The sequence below is a fragment of the Hemitrygon akajei genome, chromosome 7 (genome assembly GCF_048418815.1).
Source record: "Hemitrygon akajei chromosome 7, sHemAka1.3, whole genome shotgun sequence".
In the NCBI taxonomy this organism is placed as follows: domain Eukaryota; kingdom Metazoa; phylum Chordata; class Chondrichthyes; order Myliobatiformes; family Dasyatidae; genus Hemitrygon; species Hemitrygon akajei.
This window is the reverse complement of record NC_133130.1, coordinates 73,212,670-73,236,226: the sequence shown is the minus strand read 5'-3', so window position 1 is coordinate 73,236,226 and position 23,557 is coordinate 73,212,670. Positions and strand designations below refer to the sequence as shown.

Below are 23,557 nucleotides of genomic sequence, written 5' to 3'. Positions count from 1 at the left end.
AGAACATCAACCCTCAAACCCCACCCCGCCAACCAGCAACAAGAAAGAATGGGCAAGAACACAAAACATAGAATTGAGAGAGACCAACATGAACCTCAGAGTCCAAACCATAAATCTCAGAGCTTCGATAACTTCTCCAAGAGGATCGGGATATTGTGATAAACTGTGATAAATGTTTTTTTAAATTAGTTTTTTTGAGTTTCTACAATGCGACAAAACCAAAAAAAAGTAAAAAAAAACAAGAGGCTTATACAGTGCAAAACAAACATATCAAATGTACAGTTCATAACAATTCAGAAAAGTGCCCATAGTAGAATCGTATAAAGTTAGTTACCACCCCACCCTCCCACTACCCAACTCCAAGCCAACCTTACGATGCATAAAAAAGTTAATCAGAACTTTATCACCACAGAGCTGTATTTATAAAAAGGTATATTGCCTACTACCTAATCTATAATATGTTTACACATCAAAAAAAATCTTAACTGTAAGAAGCTGGAAGTAAAGGATTTAAATGCAAATGAAAAAAAAAGGGAGGGATGAACCCTTAATCTAAATGGGAATTATGAAAATATTCAAGAAAAGGTCCCCACGCCTTTTGGAACTTTATGTCCAAATTAAGAAGTGAATAATGAATCTTTTCAAGGTCTAAGCAGGACATAATATCTCTGATCCATTGAGCATGAGTGGGTGGGGCAGCATCTCTCCACCTAAGAAGAACCGCATGTCTGGCCAAAAGAGAAGCAAAAGACAATGTACGACGCTTAGTCGGAGTCAAATGCATGTCAACTTCTCCCGAGGTGCCGTAAAGAGCAATCAGAGGGTTAGACTCCAAATAACAATTAAGTACAGTGGCATGCAAAAGTTTGGGCACCCCTGTCAAAATTTCTATTACTGTGAATAACTAAGTGGGTAAAAGATGACCTGATTTCCAAAAAGGCATAAAGTTAAAGATGACACATTTCTTTAATATTTTAAGCAAGATTACTTTTTTATTTCCATATTTTACAGTTTCAAAATAACAAAAAAGGAAAAGGGCCCGAAGGAAAAGTTTGGGCACAACACCCCCTTTGGCAAGTATCATAGCTTGTAAATGCTTTCTGTAGCCAGCTAAGAGTCTTTCAATTCTTGTTTGGGGGATTTTCACCCATTCTTCCTTGCAAAAGGCTTCTAGTTCTGTGAGATTCTTGGGCTGTCTTGCATGCACTGCTCTTTTGAGGTCTATCCACAGATTTTCAATGATGGTTAGGTCAGGAGACTGTGAGGACAAACAATGTAATGTTTGCTTCCAGAATTTGCTGGTATTTAATTGAATTCATTCTTCCCTCTACCAGTGAAATGTTCCCCGTGCCACTGGCTGCAACACAAGCCCAAAGCATGATCGATCCACCCCTGTGCTTAACAGTTGGAGAGGTGTTCTTTTCATAAAATTCTGCACCCTTTTTTCTCCAAACATACCTTTGCTCATTGCAGCCAAAATGTTCTATTTTAACTTCATCAGTCCACAGGACTTGTTTAGATGTTCCTTTGCAAACTTCTGATGCTGAATTTTGTGGTGATGACGCAGGAAAGGTTTTCTTCTGATGACTCTTCCATGAAGGTCATATTTGTGCAGGTGTTGCTGCACAGTAGAACAGTGCACCACCACTCAAGAGTCTGCTAAATCTTCCTGAAGGTCTTTTGCAGTCAAACAGGGGTTTTGATTTGCCTTTCTAGCAATCCTACGAGCAGTTCTCTCGGAAAGTTTTCTTTGTCTTCCAGACCTCAACTTGACTTCCACCGTTCCTGTTAACTGCCATTTCTTAATTACATTACAGACTGAGGAAACGGCTACCTGAAAACACTTTGCTATCTTCTTATAGCCTTCTCCTGCTTTGTGGGGAACATTTATTTTAATTTTCAGAGCGCTAGGCAGCTGCTTAGAGGAGCTCATGGCTGCTGATTGTTGGGACGAGGTTTGAGGAGTCAGGGTATTTATAAAGCTTTGAAATTTGCATCATCTGACCTTTCCTAACGATGACTGTGAACAAGCCATAGCCCTAATAAGCTAATTAAGGTCTGAGACCTTGGTAAAAGTTATCTGACAGCTCAAATCTCTTGGGGTGCCCAAACTTTTGCATGGTGCTCCTTTCCTTTTTATCCACTCTAAAATTGTACAAAACAAAAATAATACACTAATCTTGCTTAAAATGTTGAAAAGAATGTTTCATCTTTAACTTTATGACTTTTGGAGATCAATTCATCTTCTACTCACTTAACTATTCACAGTAACAGAAATTTTGACCGGGGTGCCCAAACTTTTGCATGCCACTGTATATGAGATAAAGTTAAAAGAACATCTCTCCAGAATTTCTCCAAGCTAGGACAAGCCCAATACATATGAATAAGAGAGGCCTCGCCCCCTTTACACTGATCACAACAGGGACTAATATCAGGATAGAACCGCAACAATTTAGTTTTAGACATATGAGCCCTGTATACCACCTTAAACTGTAAAAGGCAGTGGCAAGCACATAGAGAAGTTGAATTAACTGACTTGAGAATTGAATCCTAAACCTCGTCAGACAAAGAAAAATTTAAATCATGCTCCCAAGCAGTTTTAATTTTGTCAAAGGGGGCTCACTTCAACATCATTAACATATCTCGAATAGTAGAAATTAAACCTTTACCCAATGGATTCAAACGAAGAAACAAGTCCACAACATTTTTAACGGGTGCCTCAGGATAGTTTGGTATTAAAGGGTTAATAAAATGTCTAATTTGGAGATATCTAAAGAAATGAGTGTTAGGTAGGACAAACTTTACAGACAACTGTTCAAAAGTTGCAAAGTGCTTATCTATGAAAAGATCTTCAAAGCACCTAATGCCCTTTCTGTGCCAGTCCAGAAATGTTAAATCCTGCATAAAAGGCTGAAAAAGATGATTATGTAGAATAGGACTAGAGAGAGAGAGAGAGAAACCATGAAGACCATTATATTTTCTGAACTGAGTCCATATTCTCAAAGTGTGTCTAATAACCGGATTAGCAATTGATGTAGGCAAATGGCAAGAAGTGCGGATCCAAGAAGTGCAGAAACAGAGAGTTTCTTATTTGAGTTCAACTTCATTGCCACTCATATTGGGCAGTCCGACTGATTATAAAAGTAAGACCAAAAGATAAGACAATGTATGTTGGCTGCCCAGTAATATAAACAAAAATTGGGCAAGGCCATACCACCTACCCTTTTAGGCTTTTGAAGATGAGCTTTATTTAGTCTGGGACGTTTGCCCTTCCATAGATAGGACGAAATAATAGAATCTAACAAATTAAGAAAAGCTTTAGAAATAAAAATTAGTAAAGATTGAAATGTATAAAAATTTAAGAAGGATATACATTTTAACAACATTAATTTGATGGATCAGAGACATGGACAAGGGTGACCACCGTGCTAAACTGTTTTGTATGATTTAAAAGATTAGTGAAATTTTCTCCAAAAAAAACGTATAATTTCTTGTTACTGTAATGCCAAGGTAAGTAAATTGATTATTTACTACTTTAAAAGGGAGGTTATAAAATTCTAGTAATTGTGCTTCTCTATTTATTGGAAAGAGTTCGCTCTTATCTAAATTAAGTTTGTATCCTGAAAGCTGGCTAAATTTGTTACGGTGAAAACATTGGGAATAAGGAGGTAGTCGGGTTTGATATAAAAAGTAAAAGATCATCAGCATAAAGAGAGACTTTGTGCTCGCACTCCCCTCCAAATCCCCGTCAATTCAGCACAACTTCGAAACGCAATCACCAATGGCTCTATAGCTAAATCAAAAAGTAAGGGACTTAACGGACACCCTTGGCGTGTGCCACATTTAAGATTAAAAGGGTGGGATTGCTGAGAATTAGTCAAGACAGAAGCAGTGGGGTGTGAATATAACAATTTAATCCATGTAATAAAATCTTGTCGAAAATCAAATTTTTCTAAAACCACAAAAGTTAATTCCACTCCACACAATCAAATGCTTTCTCTGCATCTAGAGAAATGACACATTCAGGAATCCCAGCTTAAGGTGAGTATAAGATATTAAATAAATACTGTATATTAAAAAAGGGAGACAATTTTTAATAAAACCAGTTTGGTCTTCAGAAATAATTAAAGGTTGAATGTTCTCCAATCTACGGGCCAAAACTTTAACTAAAATTTTAACATCAACATCTAGCAAAGAAATTGGCCTGTACGAGGAGCACTCTATTGGATCTTTACCTTTTGTTGCTAAAAGAATGATACATGCTTCATTAAATGATGCTGGCAATTTACCATATTTAAATGAGTCAGTTAAAACTAACATTAGTTGAGACGAAAACAGTGAGGAAAACGATTCATAGAATTCTTCAAATAACCCATCAGGTCCAGGAGATTTACCAGACTGCAGTACAGAAATAGCTGAGGATATTTCCTCTAGTGATAATGGTTCATTCAATTTTGCTTTAAGATCAGGAGAAAGTGTAGGAATGTTTAAACTATTTTAAAAATGCTCATTTAGAAATCATTATCATTTAGAAATTCAGAAGTATAGAGTCGAGAATAGTAATTCTGAAATGTATGATTAATTTCAAAGTGATTCAAGGTAATGTTCCCGTTTTCTGTTTGAATTTTTGTAATATATTGTTTAACTTTAAAGCATCTTAGTCGGTTGACTAAAAATTTATCGGATTTATCACCATCGATATAAAACCGGCACTTACTTTCCAGAAGTTGGCATTCAATTGGACGAGTGGAAATAAGGTCAAACTTAGTTTGAAGTTCCACTCGTTTCTTATACGGCTCCGGATTTTTAGTCTGGGCATATAGTTGGTCTATTGCTTTAATTTGATTAACCAGATCTAATTGCTCTTTACAGGTCTTTCTATTCAAATCCACAGTATATGAAATTATTTGACCCCTTAGGTATGCTTTCACAGCGTCCCAAACAACCTGACTTGAGGTTTCAGATGATATGTTAGTATTTTTTTAAAAAGTTATCTGGTCCTCCATAAATTTTACAAAATCATTATCCGGCAACAAGGTCGGATTAAAACGCCAATGTTTATTCATTTGGGGGAAACCAGGAAGAATTATAGACAGGGTGACTGAGGCGTGATCTGGAATCAATATACTCCGATAGTCACAAGAGTGAACAGATGGAATCAACTGATTATTAGTTAAAAGTAATCAATTCTAGTGAAAGTATAATGGACATGTGGGAAAAAAAAGAATAATTTCTTACACTTGGATGGAGAAAACGCCATACATCAGAGATACCATAATTAGAAAGGAAAAACTGAATTGATAAAGCAGATTTACTTGGTAATCTAGGAATAGAGGATGATTGATCCAAAACTGGATCTAACCAACAATTAAAATCACCGCCCAACATGAGAGAATATGAACTCAGCTCAGGAAATAAAGAGAAGAAACGATCAAAAAACTCCACATCATCCGAATTGGGGGCATATAAGATTTTCAGTGTATTGTTTAATTTCCCCAAGACAATAATAAAACAACCATTTGTATCAGATACTTTATTATGAAGCTCAAAGGGAACATTTTGATTTATAAGAATTGAAACCCTCCCCCCCCCCGGCTTTAGCCTGAAAAGTTGAATGGAAGTGCTGCCCCACCCATCTTGACATAAGACGAGAGTTATCAGAACCATGAATGTGTGTTTCTTGCAAAAAAAGCAATTGCTGCGTTAAGCTGTTTAAGATGTGAAAACACCTTCCTTCTTTTAACAGGATGCTTCAATCCCTTAACATTCCAGCTTACAAAATTCAACAGACTAACCACTGTCCTTTAAAAAAACATAGAGGACAGTAGGCATAAGCATTGTCTGAAATTCAAGTAACAGCTCTGGAGCAAAGTATAAAACAAGAAAAACAGGACCGAAATACAAATGTCTAAAGGTTCTATAAATAATATTGGCATTAGAGTTCCCTCCCCCCCCCCCAAACCCCAGAACAAGAAAGCTACTGAAAAGCAGCAGCAAGCTCTTCAAAAAAAAAAATCACCCATAATCCAACTTCCTGTTTCTTAACATCATTATCAGCTCCATATTGCATCAATTACAAAAAAAGAAAACTTTTAGCACTACAAAGTATAGTTATACATAATGAAAAGAAAAACCATTCCACCAAAATTTGCTAAGTTTAACTCAAGGTAATAATCCAAAAAATAAATGAACTAGTGTTTAAGAAAAAATATAAAAACAGATTTTACCCAATAACCTACTCGCGAAAAACCATGAAAAAAAATTTACTGACTTAAGAAAGAAAGGTCAGGAAAAAAAGAAAAAAGAAAGTACTTCTCCACCACTATAAGTAATCAGACCAAACCACAGGGAATCGAAGCCATAGGGACATCATCGATAAATTTCTGAGCATCTGAAGCCGAATTAAACCACTTTTTGTCTCCACTAGTAAGAATCATTCAGAAGCAAGCTGGAAATTGAAGGGAAGGCCTGAATCCACAATTATATAGTTCTTTCATGACTCTTTTAAACTCGGCTCGCAGACTCAGAATTTGGGGAGCATTGTCCTCGACAACACGAATTGGTTGACCCTTATATTCCAACTTCCCTCTCCGACAGGCTTCTCTAATGAGATCTTTTGTCTGGTAGCGATGAAAACAGATAATTACTGGATGTGGCCTGTGTCCTGGCTCCGAGATAGGCCCTGAAGTGCAGTGAGCTCTGTCTATCTCGGGCAGAGTCGAAAGTATTTCGTTCCTGAAAATCTCAGATAGCAGAGTAGAGAAAACTTTGACAGGAGACCCATGTTTGATACGTTCTGGCAAGCCAAAGATATGTAGTTTGACGTCTGCTCCGACTTTCCAAATCAGTAACTTTGAATAATAACTTGCTGTTTTGATCTCTTAAGTTGGAACAAACGCTTTCCAGCTCTTTAAAACGGCGGTCTAACATATCTGTAGCAGACTCGAGATGCGATAAGTGTTGGGCATGATCCTCCACTAGGAACTTAATTTGATCCAATTTCAAATTCACCGAATAGAAGACTTAAATTTAGCTATTATCTCCTGCCGGTGCTGCTCCAAAATCGAGATAATATACTCGCCCAAGGGGCCAGCGGCAGGAACTTCGTTCTTCCCCGATTTGGTGGTCTTTGAAGCCATCGTAAAACAGGTGTATTCGCAGGCAGATGGGAGAATAAAAAGTTGGAGTGAAAAAAAAGGGAGAGAAGGAGTGCGGAGATAATAAAATGGAGCAATAGTTTTTAGCGACTAAACCATCGCCATCTTGACCAGAAGTCCAACTGTGTAAATGTTAACATCTCAGTGCAATCTTAGAGTGGCACAGTAACGTAATGTTTAGCGTAGCATCTTACAGCACCAGCAATTGGAAGTTCAGGGTTCAATTCCTGAAGCCATCAATAAGAAGTATGTCCGTTCTGCGCATGACAGCGTGGATTTCCTTCCACAGTCCAAAGATGTATGGGTCAATAGGTTAATTGGTCATTTGGCTAGATTGGAATAGGTGGGCTACTGGGCAGTGTGGCTTGATAAACCAGAAAGGCCTGCTCTGCACGGTATCTCTAAACCAGTGGCTCCCAACGTGGGGTAATTTGATTTTTAAGGGGGGGCAATTCGAGAATGAGTTATTAACAGTGAATTTTTTCTAGTAAGTCTGTGTGAGTATGAGTGTGTGTGCGAGTTAATACATATGTGTATATACAGTATGCATACATAAAAATACTTGTGTGTATGTACATGTGTAATTGCGTATGTACTGTATATATAGTGTATCACCATCATTACAACCATCAAATGGCTTTCATAATTAAATTAATGAATTGACTGATGTAGGAAGGAACGAATGAACAAGTTCAAACACGTAAGAAACTCGTACGAGGACGCGCCAATGCTGCTTTTTGCAGTAGCTTTCGGTTCTTGGTGGTGTGAAGGTGTGTACATTGCGTCATCTCTTTTAAATGGTGTATCTGTCTTTGTATGCTGTAGAAACGAATCGGCATTGTTTTATTTATTTATTATTATTATTTTAATATCACTTAATGTTCTTTTTTTTTTACAATTTCTTAGTAATTTCTTCCTCAGAACTTTAACAGTCCTTTGGTTCTTTTATTTTTCTCTTTCATGAATGCCATGTTCTTTGGAAGCTTGTTTAAACCAAGTTAATGGTCTTTTAGGCTTCCTCCAGGTGAATAGGAGTTCACTTTTTGAATAATAAGAATTATATATCACCACAGGGGGCATCAGGATTTTAGAGGTGATTAGGTGGGGCATGGCCAAAAAAAGGTTGGGAACCACTGCTCTAAACAAAAATTTTATTGCTTGTTACATCGGTGCTGGAAGCATGGTAACACTTGTGGGCTGCCCCCAGCACCACCTCAGACTCTGTTGTTTGTTGACAAACTTGACGCATTTCACTGTATGTACACATAACAAAGAAAGCTAATTTTTAAATCATCAATCGATCCCTCGTGACAACAACACTGCCAGAGGCAAGAGGTTAAGATGGGCTGCAGATGGCCATTTGATAGATATTGAACTAACATGGCACTATTTGTCAAGCATCAAACTTCACAGCTCAAAGGGTCTGCCAAAAGGTCTCGGCCCAAAACATCGACTGCACGTTTTTCCATAGATGCCGCTTGGCCTGCTGAGTTCCTCCAGCATTTTGTGTGTGTTACTTGGCTCAAAACTTGCTCAGTGGTTTCACCTTCCTGTATGTGCTTCTGACACCTTGTTGAGAGTGGAACTCCTTTGGTTAAAAGGCAAACAGTGATAAAAATTCAAAGTTAAGTCACTCACTTGAGGCATTTGAACATTAAACAAAGCAATATATAAAGAGGTTTTCTTTTCCGAGTTCACTATTTATTCGTACACTTGCATTATACACTGGGGTTACCCGATGAGGGAGCAGATCTCGTCAGGTGATGCCCAATCTTCCACCCTTAACCACTACATTCTCCAGCTGGCAGGGCAGCTCAACTCAACCCCTCTCACCTGCTTCATATCCAGCAAGAGGCTCTTTCTGCTTCCTCTCCCATCCTGCGAGCTGCTTGGTTCTTGCTCTTTTCATCAAGGCCCAGCACACACTTCCATGTTGACCTTGCTGGGAACCCTCTACAGCTGATCTCCATGGGGAATAGCCACGTCTGCCATCCTTTGTCCCTCCACTCCTGGACTAAGGTCTGGGTACTTCAGGGCCTTCCTCTCGTGAGCCTCCTCACTTCCTTCCTCCTGTGGTACTGTGAGCTCCACCAGGGTGATTTTTTGTCTTTGGTGGAGCACTGTACGATGTCTGTCTTGCACCACCTCCGGGAACTGCAGCTTCCTGGCCACATCGACCCTCATCTCCCATGATTTGGCAGTTGGATTTAGGCCTCTTTGACATGACTGGCGTGGCTCTCTCCTTGATGAAAATGACTGCCCTGTTTGCCTCTCTGCCAGTTGGTCTCATTTTACACCTCTCCCACTCCAGTGTGTCAGCAAGGAACAGCAAGATCTTGTCGTGGCACCACCTATACCGTCCCTGTGTTAAAGCTGTTTATCAGCCTATCAGTGTGGGTGCCAGTGAACCCACTGACCACAAAGCTTGTAGTTGGGGCCCTCTCTCAGCCTCGATGTGTGCAGCTATGCTGGTGTAGGGAGAGTGTCGTACACAGACCGCAGGAGGAAAGAAATGGGGAAGGGCTTCAGTCTCCAAATCTCTGCCCAAGTGATCTTATGCTTGGGAAGACCTTATTTTGTCCAGGCACTCTGTGACGCCCAACTCCACTGTCTGTGATAACCACATTTTGTCCCCACAGTCCTGTACCTCTGCCTGGACCATGTCAGATCTATCCCGATCACTCCCCCATCACTGGAAGTGTGCACAGATCCGAGGCCTTGCCATCCCAGGCATAGGTTGCCGATGATGTCTCTTAATTGCAAGAAACTCACTACCTGGTCTATGGCCTAGCTGGCGGCTCACTTTCGGCCCAGTCTTCTTGTGACTCTTTCTTGGTTTATTAGCTTGTCATCAGAGCCCCTCAGTGTTAATACAACTCTACACTTTGGCACTTTGAACTCCTCCACTGCCGAAGACTACGGAGCTGTAGTCGGCCTGATCTTACGTAGAGCCCCTTCTGAAGGAAAGATTGAGGGAATCCCCAGCCACCTCCACAGATGCTTGTTAACTTTCCCCTCAAAGCCTTCTACAGTGGCCATGGGGAACTCGTACACTGTGAAAAGTCAGAGCAGACTTGGTAGAAGACGATGCTGGGACAGCCATGTCTTAAATTCATCAGGGAGCCCAGTTTTGTCAGTCTTATTCAGCCACACTTCAGTCTGCTTTACAGTGTCGGTGATGTTGGTGCTGTCCGTCATTGCTGCATTAAACCACTTTCCAAGACACTTTACTGGGTTGTCCTCTGTGGATGGAATGACTTCTCCCTGTACTTGAAGACTGAACCCTGCCCTTTTTGATCACCATACATCTAGACTTCCTGGCCTAGAAGGTCATCCTAGCCCAGGAAGCTTGTTGTCCAGGGTTTCCAACACCCACCTTACTTGGACATGGGTCACAGTGTCATCCCTGAACCCCTGCATTGCAGGTTGTCGGATGCCGGGCTCCAGCATTGGGCTTCAGGTTACGTCTCTGAGGAGGTTTATACCCATGACAACAAAATTGGGAAGCTGGTACAGCCACTGAATCCCTTTTGGGGGTCTTGCCACCTGATTGTAAAGTGAAGCTTAGCTTGAATCTCCCTAGGTAAAGATGATCATGTCCCGCATTACTGGTGTGATATGGTAGTGGTCCAGGCCAGCCTGGATGAGGACGAGTGGAACTGATCCATTACCATTGGCCAAGTCTAACCAGCCGACTATTAGGCCACCCTTCTTCTACCTGGCCTCTTGGATTATTTGACTGATTATTGAGGTGGGTTCAAGGCACCCAGAAAAATGCAGGATGCCCACCTTTCTAGCCGAATGTGCTGATATAGTGGTTCTCCATTAAGAGGTCAGCATTCTCACAAGCACCAAGAAGAATATCTTGCACTCCACATCAAGGAGGGAGATTGGCCTAAACTGGGTGATTGTGGAGGAGTCTTCTTCCTTGGGAACAAAGTTTCCTTCAGCCATTTTCCAGCTTGGTCGGATAGAGCCTTTACTCCAAATCTTCCTCATCATCTTCCACAACCTCCAGAGGAGTTTTGGGGATTTTTGATATACCTTGTAGGGTGTATCACTTGGCCCTGGGGCAGCAGATGACTTTGCTCTCTTGATGATATCCTGGACCTCCTGCCACATGGGCTGTGCCACGTTCAGCTCAGTTGCTCAGGGGCATTTGAACAGCAAACAAAGCAATATATAAACAGGCTTTATTTTGCAACTTCACTATTTCTTCCCACAAATCTTTAACCTTTAATGAGATTTTTTTGTGATCCATAAAAATCTCAGAAATTTGACATGCAAGTTAAGAACATACCGCATCTCTCCCATGGGAAGGTTTATTTCTCATGCCACATGAACACATTCTTTACTTTATTCTACCCTTGAGCAACCCTAAACTTAGTCATTCTCTGACTAAGTTTAGTCAAATCTTCATCTGCCAAGGCTCTAAGTTCTCAAACACTCTCTTCCTTTAGATGTTCCTTAAAACCCACCTGTCCTTTTATCTCCTGTGTGGTTTGGTGTAAGATTTTTTAATACGCCATTCCTGTCAGGTAGACTGGGATGTTTTATAATATTAAAAGGTACTATAAATCTCCTGTGTGCTTTGGTGTAAGATTTTTTAATACAGCATTCCTGTCAGGTAGACTGGGATGTTTTGTAATATTAAAAGGCACTACAGCAATGCAAGAGGGATGCTCCGCACACATGGTGCTGGAACGCGGACAGGTAAACAAACTCAAGTCAGGCAGCATTTGTGGAGGGAAGTGGGACAGTTGACATCATAGCAATTTTGATTATTATTGCTGTTGTGGGTGCTGGGCTGGTTCAAAGTTCAAATTAAATTTTATTATCCAAGCACCTATATGCCACCATATGCAACCCTGAGATTCATTTTCTTGTGGGCATACTCAACAAATCTATAGAATTACAACTGAAACAGAATCAATGAAAGACCACCCAACTACAGTGTTCAACCAGAGTGCAGAAGACAGCAAGCTGTGCAAATGCAAAAAGAAGAAATATCAAGAACATGAGATGAAGAGTCCTTGAAAGTGAGTCCACTGGTTGTGGGAACATTTCAATGAAGGGGCAAGTGAAGTTGAGTGAAGTTATCTCATTTGGTTAAAGAATAGCACAGAACCAGACAACTACTGGAGGAAGGACCTTAAATTCAAGGATATTCTGAAACATAAAATCAAAGAAAATACAAATCCCAGACAACTATTGCTTTATTTACAACAGATTTAGATGAGAAAATATTCCCAAATTGTAAATCATGGTAAATTTTCCTGTACCACTGCTCACTACCTGAATGGATCGTGGGACACAGAGTGGAAAAAGTTCTGGAATAAAGTACCTTACTACCAGTATGAGAGTACTATTTAGTTAGTTGCTTCTTCTTACCTTTATGCTTGTGGTATTTCCAGGTGTTACATTTGTAACGGGAGCAGCGGTCGACACCCATTTGTAATCTGTTGCATACTGAAAAACAACATTTGAATTAAGAGATGTTTCAGCTCAATATAGACAAAGAATGCCAATCACCAGGAATCTACAGGATCCAATTGCTTCAGATGACACCAAAAATAGGCTGAAGAAAATCATTCACTCTTTCAGAAATGTTTTGGGGATTTTTTGCGCTCGCTATAGTTAAGTTATTAATTTCCAAGGACGGGTGCTGAGATGAGGTAAATAATGTGGGAAGAGACTTGTATGGAGTACAAACTGACTGCTTTGACCAAAAGACATGCGTTTGTGCTGTACATGCAATAGATGGAAAATAAATCGCATGGGACAATGAAAGCTGCAAACAGTATCAGACAATCAGTTTTTTTTTTGCAGGTTATTATACATCTTTTTCTTTATTTTCTTATTCTGCACCTGCACTCAAGCAAGGTGCAAGGAAAGAAATCCAGTGTAAGGAAAGGTATTCACCCTTTTGCTTATCTATGATACATTTCAACATGCAGGATTTTTAAAGAAGTTTAATACCAACAAGTTGGAATTAAAACATGGTGTCTGGATCATTTTCCCTGCAATTTGTCCATTTCTAATTGTCTACTTTACTGTGAAAATGCAGGTGATGTGACTGGTAAGTTTGCTGTGGACATGAAACAGTTTGGTTGATCTGTGCAGGGAAGATTGTTAAAAACTATAGCAGAAAGTTGAACAGTTGGAAATTAGGGCAAAGAAATGGCAGATGAAGTTCAGTCTATCATCTGTGAGGTGTTGCATTTTGGGAAATTAAATACACAAGTATTCAGTAGATGGCAGAATCCTTTGGAGCACTGACGTAGAGCTGGGGCGTGCAGAGTAAAGTCCAGAGCTTCCTGAGGGTAGAGGTTTAAGGAATGGGAGTTTAAAGAAGATTCGCAGAGCGAGTTTTTGTTTTACATTCAGAGTGGTAGGTGCCTAATATGCATTGCTAGGGGTGATAACAGAAGAAGCTAATCTTCACCCAGTCCTCCTCAGACTTATTCCTCACATACCCCACATTTTGCAAGTCATTTCCAACCTAAAAACAAGTCCCCAATCTTTGCTATGTGAGCAGTGCAAACAATTTATTCAGTCAATTTAACAGGTATAAAATGAAAATTAAATGAAGACACTATTTGGGAGGTCTCAAGATGGTGCTCATGGAGTAAACCGCTTCTAGGCTTTGCTCCAAACCTTTTACGTCTTTTTAACCAACAAACACCCCTTAAAGGATCTTCTTATACTTATTCTAAAGGGGTCTAAACATACAGAATTTTTCTTTTTAACTATTTAAATTATTCTCAACTTGCTGAAATGTCTAAAGCAAAAGAATCGAAATAGACGAAAGAACCGATAACTTTAGAAACGATTGTGAAGCTTATAGAAGACAAATTTGAAGAACTGGAGAGAAAAATAACCGTAAAGCTTTTTCGGTTTGATGAGCGTTTGAAACTGGTTGAAGAAAAGCTCCAGACACTTTCACCGGAATCACAAAAACAACAAGCAAGTATTTCTGGAAGATTATAGCCCTGAAGTCTTAAGGACAAGAATGGCTTTTAGATCGGTTATGTCGAAATTTCACCAGAAAGGCTGCAAGCAAGCGCTGTTATTTCCAGCACACTTGAGAGTCACTCTTGAGGACGGAACTTTTCGGCTGTTTAAATCTCCAGCGGATGCTCAAAGTTTCCTGGAACAATGACATTCTATCGGGCTGACTAATGTAATTTAGCCTATAGATTTGGATCTGTTACAGAATGATGTTTGGTTTTTTTTGGGGTATGGCTTACATGTATTTCTTATATATGGTTAAAGCTCTTTTTGCTGGGTTTATTTTGACTTTATTATTTTTCCATATTATTAATCTATTAGCGTTGAAAATAACTTATTAGGGTTTTTTTTTCCTTTTTGCTTTTCTTTTTAAGCTGATATACGCCTTTTTATACTCTTAACATTTAAATATTAAGATTTTTTAAAAAATAAAATGTCGTTTCTTCTTCCCGACAGACTTTAGTGCTTGGTACGTCATATCTGTTTTGATGTGTTTGAAAGTTTTAAACTTTCATTTAAAATACCAATCCAGTATTAGTCATTTATGGGTTTTATCGTTTTAATTCTTTTTTAACCCTTTTGTTTATATACATTTATAATACTAATTTTATATTTTAACTTTTGTTACACCAACCCTCTCTTATAATGTGGGTTGTTTGTATTTTTTTTAACTTTGTTGTGTCTGAGTTGCCGTCTTGAGACACGGGGGTAATTTTAGTATTAGATTGCTTGCTTGCCTCTTTTTGGCTTTTTTCCTGGGGTTTTGAGAGTGGAGGGAGGGGGATTTTTCTTTTTTCTTTTCTTTTTGCTTGCTTTCTGCTTAGTTTTATTTCATGGGCTTATATGAAACTACAAAAATGGTCGCAGTGTCGTGACTTCCGGTTTCTCCTTGAACTTACTTCCTTCTTCCGGGTTCATGAGTTCATTTTTTTTTCAAACTTACATGTTAATTGTAATAAATATTGTCAATATGGATAGGACTATTAACTTTGTTTCTTGGAATACTAATGGTTTAAATCATCCGATCAAACGGAAAAAAACATTCAAAGTATTCCATAGAATGAATGCTAATGTTATTTTTGTACAAGAGACTCATGTAAGGAAGGTGGATAGTCAACGGTTGTTTAGGTTTTGGAAGGACCAACAGTATCACTCAAATTCGCAAGCCACTATAAAAGTGTTTCCATTTTTATAGATTCATCAACTTCTTTTATACATCATGAAACAATTTCAGATCCGCAAGGTAGATTTTTGCTTATTACTGGTCTACTTTTTAATCAAAAAGTTGTTTTAGTTAATGTTTATGCTCCAAATACTGATTGTCCTGAATTTTTTAAATGTTTATTTACATCCTTTCCTAATTTGAATCAATATAGATTGATAATGGGTGGGGATTTTAACTGTTGTTTAAACCCTTTGATGGATAGATCCAAGCCCACCCAAACTCTTCCGAATAAATCGGCTTCTCTCATTAACTCTTTTATGATTGATTCAGCTATTTGTGAAATTTGGCGTTTTTTTACACCCTAATGACAAAGAGTTTTCATACTTTTCCCATGTTTACCATAATTACTCAAGAATTGATTACTTTTTCATTGATCACCATTTACTTACAGATGTTATGGATTGTAAATATGACTCTATTACCATATCTGATCATGCACCTTTGAAGTAATCTATTAAGATGACGGATTCATATATTAATACTAAAGGTTGGAGGTTTAATCCTGTTTTATTGCAGGATTCTGACTTTGTCAACTTTATTAAATAGCAAATTGATTTGTTTTTCTCAGCAAATTTTACAGCAGAGATCTCTAGTGGAACTTTGTGGGATACTTTTAAGGCATATATTCGTGGACAGATTATTTCATATTCTGCTGGAGTTAGGAAACGAACTAATTCTAAAATATTAACACTAGTTGATAAAATCAAAGCAATTGACAAGATTTATTCAATGACCCCTAGCAAAGAACTTTATAAAGAAAGAGTGGAACTTCAAATGGAGCATAGCTTACTATTATCCTCCTCGATTGAAAGTCAGTTAATTAAATCAAAAGCCCAATTCTATATATATGGAGATAAGTCTGGTAAATTACTAGCTAATCAATTGAAAATTGCTTTGGATAAACGACAGATTACTAGGATTCGTAAACAAGATGGTACTTTGACGATCGATCACAAAGAGATAAATAAAACCTTTCAAGATTTTTATAATTCCTTATATCAATCAGAATGTACTAAGGACTCTTCTATAATAAATGAATTTTTAAGGAAATTGAATATTCCAATAGTAACTGTTGAGGATAGTGTATTTTTGGATACACCTATTACGGAGTCTGAAATAGAAAAGGCTATTTTTTCAATGAATTCGGGTAAAGCTTCTGGTCCAGATGGTTTTTCTACAGAATTTTTAAAATCTTTTTCTTCCATACTTTCTCCTTGGCTTTGTAAAATTTTTAAAGATGCATTAAGTATAGGCAAACTACCACAATCTTTTATGAAGCTTCTATTTCTTTAATTCTTAAAAAAGATAAAGACCCTACTGAATGCGCATCCTATCGGCCTATATCCTTGTTGAATACGGATTTTAAGATTTTTAGTAAAATTTTGGCTATTAGATTAGAAAATATATTACCTCGAATTATTTCTGAAGATCAGACTGGATTTATTAAAAATCGCTATTCATCTTTTAACATTAGAAAATTAATTAATATTATTTATACCTCTTCATCTAAAATACCAGAATGTGTCATTTCTTTAGATGCCGAAAAAGCATTTGATAGAGTCGAATGGCCATATTTATTTAATACAATGCAACATTTTAATTTTAGTTCAAAATTTATATCATGGATTAAATTAATATACCATAAACCCTTAGCTTCGGTTTTTACCAATAATCAAAGATCCCCTTTTTTTCCAGCTATTTCGTGGTACAAGGCAAGGTTGTCCTTTAAGTCCTTTATTATTTGACATTGCTTTAGAACCCTTGGCTATAGCTATTCGTGAATCACCCAATATTTTCGGTATTACCCGTGGGGAGACGACGTATAAGGTATCATTATATGCGGATGACTTGTTATTATATATATCTGACCCTGAAAGATCTATTCCTGCTATTTCTTCTTTGCTCGCTCAATTTAGTAACTTTTCTGGTTATAAATTGAATTTTAATAAGAGTGAACTATTTCCATTAAATATGCAAGTTCCAATTTATAATCATGTACCATATAGAATTGTTACAGATTATTTTACTTATTTAGGTATTAAAATTACTAAAAAACATAAAGATTTATTTAAAATTAATTTTCTACCTTTAATCGATCAAATTAAGCAACTTGCTAATAGGTGGTCTCCACTATCTTTGTCTTTGGTAGGCAGAGTTAATGCCATTAAGATGATGATACTACCTAAATTTTTATATTTATTTCAAGCATTACCAATTTTTATTCCTAAATCTTTTTTTGATATGGTTGACTCTAAAATATCTTCTTATTTGTGGCAGAACAAAAATCCTAGACCAGGCAAAAAATATTTACAGAAGCCTAAGAAGGAGGGCGGCTTGGTTCTACCAAACTTAAGATTTTACTATTGGGCAGTTAACATACGGTATTTAATATTCTGGACACAAGAATCGACTACAGCTGCTTGCCCACAATGGGTAAATTTGGAATGTAAATCTGTGCAAGATTTTTCATTGATCTCAATCTTAGGATCTTCACTTCCTTTTTCATTATTCAAAATGAATAAACAGATAACTAATCCCATATGTCACGTATACATTACGAATTTGGTTTCAATTTCGTAAATTTTTTGGCTTGAATAAGTTTATGCTGTCATGTCCTATAATATCTAACTACTTCTTTCGGCCTTCATCTATAGATCAAGCTTTTCTTTTATGGAAAACAAAAGGTATAACATGTTTTCGTGATCTGTTTTTGGATGATAACATTATGTCCTTTGAACAGCTATCTAATAAATATAATTTACCTAAAACCCATTTTTTTAGATATTTGCAAGTCAGAAATTTTCTGTATAATGAATTAAAGTCTTTTTCGAAAGAATGTCCATTGGACATTACAGAAAGAATTTTAGCCCTCAATCCTTGTCAAAAGGGTTTAGTAGCTATCATTTATAATATGATTATGAGTGTACAGCCGGATGTATCAGAAAAAATTAAGAAGGAATGGCAAGAAGAATTGCATTGTCCTATATCTACTGAGCAATGGGAAAAAATTTTATCATTGGTAAATTCGACCTCTATTTGTGCTAAACATGCCCTAATACAATTTAAGGTTGTACATAGAGCTCACATGTCTAAAGATAAACTTGCTCGATTTTATTCTTATGTTAATTCAACCTGTGACAGATGTCATTCTGATGTTGCTTCATTGACTCATATGTTTTGGTCTTGTCCTTGTTTACAAAATTATTGGAAAGATATTTTTAATATTATTTCAAGAGTTTTAAATATCAATTTCCAACCGCATCCTTTTACTGCAATTTTTGGTTTACCAATGATAGATAATAATCGTCTATCCGCTTCATCTCAACGAATGATTGCATTTGTTACATTAATGGCTAGAAGATCTATTTTACTGAATTGGAAAGAAATTAACCCTCCAACTGTATTTCAGTGGTTTTCTCAAACTATTTCTTGTTTGAGTTTAGAAAAAATTAGAAGCGTGGTTTTTGATTCTTCAGTTAAATTTGAGGAAACTTGGAGACCATTTATTCAACATTTTCATATGAGTTAAATGGTCTGATCCTAAACCCTAACTGTTATTATCCTTAATTATTTGGATGGAGGTTCGGAGTTATCGGCACTACTGTGTGTATTTAACATTATGCAATTGCCCATGTTGGTTAGTTTTTTTTTAAGTTTTCTTTTAGTTTTTTTTGGGGTTTTTTTTTTCTCTTTTTCGATTCTTTTACATTAATACTATGAGTTTGGGAGGCCTTATATATTGATTATTACATATCTGATTGTCTATTTAAACTATTAATTATGTACTCTCAAACGTTCTGTATTCATATTTCACTTATGTTTTTCATAAAATTAATAAAAAGATTTAAAAAGAAAGAAAGAAAGAAGACACTATTTGAACTTGAGTCAATTTTATTTTAGTAATGTCAGGAAGTGGCCAAGAAAGAAAGAAGGAAAACAGGACAAACCTGTACCGACTCCATCTGCTACAACTGCTTGATTCTCCCAATGGCATGAGGCTATTTAGGCTGTAGTTACCTATTTTGGCCTTCCACTCTTTGGACTAAAAATATCAAATTAGCAGTTTATCAATCTCTTTCAATTCTCCAGAATCTATAATTTTCTGGAAGATCACAACCTCTGCATCCACCTTTTAGGATTCTAAGGTGCACATTGTCAAGTATTAGCCTTTAGCTGCATTAGTTTACTCAATACTAATTCCCTTCCGATTATGATGATCTTTATTTCTACATTTTTCATATTAATGAAAACTTCTTTGTATCTTCCGCAATAAAGATTGTTGCAAAAGCTCTACCTAACTCCTCCACCTCTTCCTTGATCCCATAACTAGATTCTCCAGGAAGCTTGTCTTCACTTTGACATGTCTCTTCCTCTTCACGTACTTGATGAAATTGTTGTCCGTTGTTCTATTTCTTCCTCACTCAATGTATTTTCTCCTTCTTGATTATTCAAGTGCTTTTTCAAACCTGCAATGTTTTTTGCTGTTTTATAAATTCATGTGTGAATCTACACAGCCTTCATTGCTAGCTATCATCAGCTAACTTGGTTAAGTGGCTTCCTCTCCCATCAGTATAGATACTTCCTGTCATAAAATATATTCTTCTGGGATGCCACAAGTCACACTTTGTCAATTTGGCTACCTGCTGGTTTGCGTGCTCCCCATCTCCCATTACCCGGACTATTTAACTTACAGAAAGGAAGTTCTCTCGCAAGAATGGTATCATTCTTAATTAAATTTGTCAGACATTTAACAATAGTTCCAACTTTTTAAAAAAAACCTTCTGAAAACTGCATGTAACATATAAAATGTGTTGTCACAAAAAAATAACGCTACACTTTTGGTGAATGTTATTGTTTCTGACATACTGCCTTTACTCACAGGGAAGTGGAGCTGTACTCACCGATTGGAATGCAGCAGCTACCAGGTTTGCAGGAACAAGGTTTCTGCAAGAAGAATAAAAGCAATCATCTTGTTAGTGACTAAACACACTAGGGACAATTCAACAGGTTTAAAACAGACAGAAATTAGAAGTAGAATTCCTTTTTAAATCTGCAAAATATCCTTCTAATTTGCCTGATAGGCTGCATTGCATTTTTCGCCCTGATTCACATCTGTCCTGGGAGAAACGAAAGTACACCTTCCACATCCAGTACATTCAGGAATTTCTCACTACTCTCACAGTGCCCAGTACTGGATACTCTCCAAACTGGAATATTCTGTTCTACTTGATCTTAAGTTCATCCGAAATCTCTGACACTGTAACTTAAAATCAAGATTGCAAGGAAAGCTCGAAGTTGCTGAGTGTGGAACGTAAGGCCCACACAAGTCCCACGGGTGAAGCAGCTTTCACTGAACCCAGACTCACTGTAACTTTGGTGATGCTGGTTTTCCCCACAGCAGCGGAGCAAGAGGCTATCAATGAGCATGACAGCAAACATACTTTCACCAAGTTACCACTCTACATACACTCGTGGCTTCTGAACAATACACCCTTCACATGAGCACTGGGCAACTACGCTGAAGAATCCTGCTTCTCGACTGCATCACCCTCCTCACAATGGAATATGTGGCATCAAAATAGCTACAAACAGATTTCACCAAGACTTTGGCAGGAATGTAACTCTTTTCAAAGTGAGGAATATTTCCACAGAAGGAAAGGACTGCCATCTAAGGTCCTGTCACAGCTGGACACTGAGGGACCGGACGCAGTGTAACAGGCCATTAACAACTGAAGGTTAAAAGAGGCCACGAGTGGTCCTGGAGCTTTATACACAGAATGTATTCATTGGATAACACACCCAACGTATGAACTTGACAGCACTAAGCATGTAAACAAAGCCACCACGTTTCACAAGTACTTCTTGGAAATTAAAAAAATGTTCACACATATGAACTAAATCAACAGTGGTTGTGAAGTATGGCCATTCTTCAATTTACAGAGCTGCATCCCTGCACAATATTTAAGTGAGATTTCATCTATCAGGTGAAATGCACAATTTTTTTTAACCTAAAAACAGATTTGTAAATCAAAGACAAGTCCTCCAAGGAGTCAATGTCATTGTGGTGAAAAAAACTAATCTATCAAGGAATATCGTTAAACAGATATAGGCTGAGCAACTTATGAGAAGTAATTAACAAAAGGTGCACTTGAATAGTCAGGGTGTGTGAATCAAAACTATTCTATGCTTATGGATGCACTGGAAGGAAATAAACTTTGAAGTCAGAATTATAATTATGCCCTTTCATGCAGGCAGAAGAATGACAAAAAAGAGAGAAATTATAGCTGGGCTATACTGAAGAGATAAATCAGATGTTGGGAGGATATTATAACATAAAGTTAATCCATTTTCTAACATGAAGGTGTTACACTGGACAACAAAGATTTTGCTTCCTGATTACTTTCGGGTATGCTGATTATGGATTTTGAGCTGCCGATCATGAAAGTCACCATGAAATTTCTCTATCATGCACTATTCTTTTTGAAATTGCTTTATTTACTTTGACCGAAACAAATGGCGAGGTATCTTCAGCAACACCTAGAGCAAGGCGAAAGAGTGATCCTGAGTCAGTTTGAGGAGCGGCGAGCACAGCGGACAACAATTCCACGACGCCCTACACATGCAGCAACTGTGGCAGAGCCTATCATTCCAGGATCGGCCTCAGTAGCCACGCTCGACGCTGCTCGACATATCCGTGACTACCAGAGGCGCAGTACCCATAGTCGATCACAACCGACGGAGGCCGTATGTACATTTGTTACTTTGATTCATAATTCAAGTCAGAATAACTGATGCCAAGACTAAGGAAGGCATTTTTGTTGGTCTATAAATCAAACAGGTCATCAATGACAGGCAATTCAAAGAACTTCTAGTGGGACTGGAGAAAATTGCATGGAAAGCAATCAAGGATGTTGTTGAAAATTTTCCTGGTAGCTACAGAGCACCAAACTGCATGCAGCCGGTTGACAAAACCATCAAGTGCAACATGTCACTGAAGATTCATTTTCTGCATTCCCCTGCAAATTTTGGCACTGTTAGTGACAAGCATGATGAAAGGTTTCACAAGGACATGGAGGCACAGTTTCAGGACAAACGGAATCCATCAGTGCTTATTGTTGGGCACTTAAGCACGAAGCCTCGGACACTGAGTACAAATGAAAATCATCAACAAAACATTTTTAGCTTAGTACAGCACCATTACACAATTAAACACTTCATATTTAATAGAAGTTAATTCCTGCATGATACAAGTAGTCTGAAATTATATTTGTGTTCAGTTTCAAGCAGTCTATCATAAACAAAAAATATTTCTGAGGAAGCAACACTTTCGAAAAAAATGTGTTGTCCAGTTTTATTAAAGATAAAACTTTGGCAATTTTGGCTGTCTTCTTAAAACAACTTTAAACACATTACTAACATAGACTTCCCACTGAGTCCCCTAGTTATGAAATAAAAATTAGCTCCAATCTCAATGCCACTCAATGGGAGCAGTTACATTGTATTGCTGATATGATAAACAATGATTAATCAAAAATTGCAGTATTTTCTTTAAATTTCCAAGGGAGAAAAGGTAATATGAGAATATTGAACATCAAAAGAAAAAGCCAATGTGAAAACACAGTGCAGCTCCACAAATATTACTTTTGCTCCAGATAGAAGATGTAAGGGGTGAAACCAATGTTAGCCAGAGAATGAAACCACAAGAGCTTTGAGCCCATCACATATCGCAGTTACCATGGAGAATGGGGAAATCTCAAAGGTTAATTAGCCAGAATAGCCACGTTTATCGACAAGCCTTTGGAATCACTGATAAAGATAGCCTTCATTAAATATCCACTCTCTGGGCCAATTAAAGCACGAACGGTACCTTCTGCTTATGACAAATGAATAGACTGGTTTTTTTACTAATCACTGTGTCTGCAACTACACAGCCAGAAACTAGAGGATGTCTATGTTTTAACACTGGAACCAACAAAGTATTGATTGGTAAGATTATGGCTTTGATAATGTGTACAACAAAAATACAGAATAAGTTAAACTCTCACTGTATATTTCTTGTTCATGTAACTAAACCAGATTAGCATCTGAGTTAGCAAAGTGCTTTCTCATTTCAACTTTTATAAATTAATTGTGCTTAATTTTATTATTTGGTTAGTGAGTAAAG

At 37.5% G+C, this 23,557-nt stretch overlaps 1 protein-coding gene across 2 annotated transcripts in view; it reads right to left on the bottom strand.

Annotated features, from left to right (window-relative positions):
• slc1a4 (solute carrier family 1 member 4) overlaps positions 1-23,557 on the bottom strand; it is a 226,404-nt gene that overhangs the window by 29,641 nt on the left and 173,206 nt on the right. For both annotated transcript variants that reach the window (XM_073051234.1, XM_073051233.1), the window contains 2 exons: positions 20,295-20,337; positions 12,549-12,626 (listed from right to left, as the gene is read on the bottom strand). In XM_073051234.1, coding sequence (XP_072907335.1) covers positions 12,549-12,626; positions 20,295-20,337 — 121 coding nt within the window. The remainder of the gene's footprint in view (positions 1-12,548; positions 12,627-20,294; positions 20,338-23,557) is intronic.